The sequence below is a fragment of the Panicum hallii genome, chromosome 1 (genome assembly GCF_002211085.1).
Source record: "Panicum hallii strain FIL2 chromosome 1, PHallii_v3.1, whole genome shotgun sequence".
In the NCBI taxonomy this organism is placed as follows: Eukaryota; Viridiplantae; Streptophyta; class Magnoliopsida; order Poales; family Poaceae; genus Panicum; species Panicum hallii.
In genome coordinates, this window is record NC_038042.1 from 55,375,291 (window position 1) to 55,378,509 (window position 3,219).

At 55.7% G+C, this 3,219-nt stretch overlaps 1 protein-coding gene across 1 annotated transcript; it reads left to right on the top strand.

The window, feature by feature from the left end:
• Positions 1-846: 846 nt before the first annotated feature.
• On the top strand, positions 847-2,793 carry LOC112879046 (calcium sensing receptor, chloroplastic). The gene is made up of 6 exons (XM_025943368.1): positions 847-1,127; positions 1,239-1,472; positions 1,575-1,758; positions 1,861-2,002; positions 2,101-2,232; positions 2,338-2,793. The coding sequence occupies exons 1-6, from the start codon at positions 912-914 to the stop codon at positions 2,606-2,608; spliced, it is 1,179 nt and encodes a 392-aa protein (XP_025799153.1). The 5' UTR covers positions 847-911; the 3' UTR covers positions 2,609-2,793.
• The last annotated feature ends 426 nt before the right edge of the window (positions 2,794-3,219 follow it).

Below are 3,219 nucleotides of genomic sequence, written 5' to 3' on the forward strand. Positions count from 1 at the left end.
GCTAGGCCCTAGCTCCTAGGATGACTGGACCTTCACATAGCTGCTTGGATTAGCTGCCTTGTTGGAGTTTGATAATCTTTTTTTTTTGCGAGGTAGAGTTTGATGATCTAGTAGTAGTATGACATGAGCAAAGGAAGCCTCTTGTTTTTGGCTAGTGTGCAATTTAGATTATTATCGATCTGATCATGTCCCCACGTAAAGTGTTCTGTGTGGGAAAAGCTGGAACTTCTTATCAGATTCTAGAAGGATGAAAAATGGAAGACGCTAGCGAGGAGATGAGATGAGAGGAATAGATGAATAAAGTGCTGGGACAAAAGTCATATGAAAAATCGTATCCCTGCAGTTTTCTTCAAGGGATTCGGTAGAATCTTGCAAGCATGCACTGAAGCTCGTTCTGTATTTTTTTCTCTCCAGTTTCAAGCATCAAAATGGGAAATATTTCCTTCAGCTTATGGACCAACCTGCATTCTAACGAGATTCAAGGCCCATTGGAACTGGACAGCCGATTGTCTTGATTCGACGAAATTCGAGGCCCATATCTGTCCAACTTTATGGGCCACCCGATTACCAAAGCAAGGTTGTCATATGGGCCGCATGTTACCTCCAAAATAAATAGACCACATGTGGGCTCTTTAATTTTCAGATGTACTCTGGGCCCAGTAGTCGGTCAGTTGTACCAGTTCCCCTTCTTCGATCTTGAGCTCTCGAGACAAATCAGGAGTGGAATTCAATCACGACATGACCCCATGGACCACACCTCGCTACCACACAGTTACACCGACCATGTCTGTGGCCGAAAATCTTTGAAAATTTCCGGAGCCTTAAGCATTAAAGTGTCAGCTTGCCTTTGTGGCCGAAATCTCAGCGCAGGTAGGTAGACTGCACGGCCAGCCGAACAGCCGAAGCCATCCATGGCCCCCATGTCGGCGTCCGCCACCGTCGCGCCGCTTGCCCCGCCGCCGCCGCCAAAGGCGACAGCCAGGAACCCAGCACGGCGCGCGCCGGCTAACGCCGCGTCCGCGGCAGCCTCTGCGGCCGCCGCCGGCTCGGCCGCGTTGCTGACACTGACGCCGGCCGCGCCCGCCGCGGCGTTGTCCAAGGAGGACGTCACCGGGTCGCTCACCAAGGTGCGTACGCGTCGATCCGTGCATTGCATTGGCTGCTTTTCTTGAAGCTCGGATGAATTGGTTCTCTGCATTGTGCGTGAGCTAGTTCTTGGTTGGGGATTCACGGCGCAGGTGGTGGACACGGTGGACCAGGCCATCGGCGTCGGTGGCAAGGTAGTTGAGCAGGTCTCGGGCGTGCTCAAGACGCTGGGCGAGGCCGCAAAGCCGGCGCTCCCAGTGCTGAAGAGCGCCACCGACGAGGCCGTCAAGCTCGCCGCGCCGGTTGTCTCTGGCGCCTCAAAGCAAGCCACGGAAGCGCTCCAGGGCGCCGGCGTCGACCCGGCTCCCGTCCTGACCGCCGCTAAGGTACGCTGACCGGGCAACGTCTCGGCCACTCCGAGCCACAGCTTCTCGATCACCGGCAACTGTTCCATCCGTTTGGTTTGACGACCTTGCTCTGCTCAGTAGACCGCGGCGGAGCAGAGCACGAAGGTCATCGACGCAGCCAAGCCCGTCGCCTCGGCGACCGTGGAGACCATCACGTCGCTGGCCCCCGAGGACTACGTCGTGGCCGCCGGAGCGTCGTTCCTCGCGTACCTCCTCGTGCCGCCGGTCTGGTCGCTGGTCACCTTCAGCCTCCGCGGTTACAAAGGTAATGTCGCTGCCCGTTGCGTTGCTCTGCTCGCTTTCATCAATGCTGCAATCGTTTTCGCGTTGCTCACCGTGTCGCTGGACGCTGCATCTTGTTGCTCAGGTGACCTGACCCCCGCGCAAGCTCTCGACAAGGTCACCACGCAAGGGTACGTCCTGATCGACGTGCGGACCGACAAGGACAAGGCCAAAGCCGGCGTGCCGGAGATGCCCTCGAACGCGAAGAACAAGCTCATCTCTATGCCGTACGCATCCATCTCCTTCACCGGCCATGAGCTCACTCAGAATGCAGAGCATTCTCCTCATTGCAATGCGAACAGTAACAACCTGCTGGTGCTCTCAGGCTGGAGGAGCTTCCGAGCAAGCTGAAGGGCATGGTGCGCAACGCGAAGAAAGCCGAGGCGGAGATCACGGCTCTCAAGATCTCCTACCTCAAGAGGATCGGCAAAGGCTCCAACGTCATCATCATGGACTCGTCGGTGCACCCAACCATCATCTCCGTTCCGGTTGCTTCCACCATACAAATTCGATGAACATGGCGGTGACCTCTCTGGCCTTCGTGCGTGGTACGGACCTGCAGGTACAACGACGTCTCTAAGACGGTGGCGAAGACGCTGAACGGCGTCGGGTTCAAGAACTGCTGGGTCATGGCCGGCGGCTTCTCCGGCCGGAAAGGGTGGGCGCAGAGCCGCCTCGGGACGGACTCATACAACCTCTCCACGGTCGAAGTCGTGACACCGTCGCGGGTGATCCCTGCTGGCCGGATTGGGACGACCGCTGGCCGCTTTGGGACCACCTCGACGGCGTCCCGGGCAACTTCTGGCAAGCTTCTTCCCGGCAGCGTAGACTGATGAGAGGAGCTGAAACAGCTTCAAAGTGTAAATCCAATGTTCGTTTCATTTTGAGGCGCAAGTGTTGGTTCGCGTGCATTGTTTGACTTGTGATCTGGTTCAAAGATCAAGGGAGCACTTACATGAATTCTTATAAGAAAACACACACACAAATGGACAAATGATAAAGAGATTTGCAGAGCAAATGCACCTTCATCGTCATCCTTTTTTCAGCATTAGTACAACTTACACGCATAGCCTGCGTTTTTTTTAGAGGAACACGCATAGATTGATGTACGTTAACTGTAGACGGGCAGGCCAACTAGCCCAGATTAGGCACCGAACCAAATGCTGGCCCAATATATGGGGCCACGGCCCAATATTGACCTGGGCAGCAACGGCCCAACCAAACGCATCCTGGATCAATCTACGGGCCTGTTTGGTTGGGTGGCTAACTCCCAACCAGGCTCAGTAGGCCAGTCAGCCCACGTTTGGATGGCTGCATAACCCAATTAGCCAGGCTTCAGTTATGCAACCACCACCCTTTAGCCTGGCTCCAGAAGAACGCCTGTACAGGCGGAGGTCTGGCTTAGCCGCCCGTTGGAACACTGACGATTCCGCTCACCTCCTCG

What these genes read in the sequence shown, in the direction of transcription:
- LOC112879046 (XM_025943368.1), top strand. Translation starts at nt 912, where the DNA reads ATGGCCCCCATGTCGGCGTCCGCCACCGTCGCGCCGCTTGCCCCGCCG. An exon ending in CCGTCCTGACCGCCGCTAAG is followed by an intron (nt 1,473 to 1,574) that starts GTACGCTGACCG and finishes TCTGCTCAGTAG; the next exon opens with ACCGCGGCGGAGCAGAGCAC. An exon ending in AACGTCATCATCATGGACTC is followed by an intron (nt 2,233 to 2,337) that starts GTCGGTGCACCC and finishes ACGGACCTGCAG; the next exon opens with GTACAACGACGTCTCTAAGA.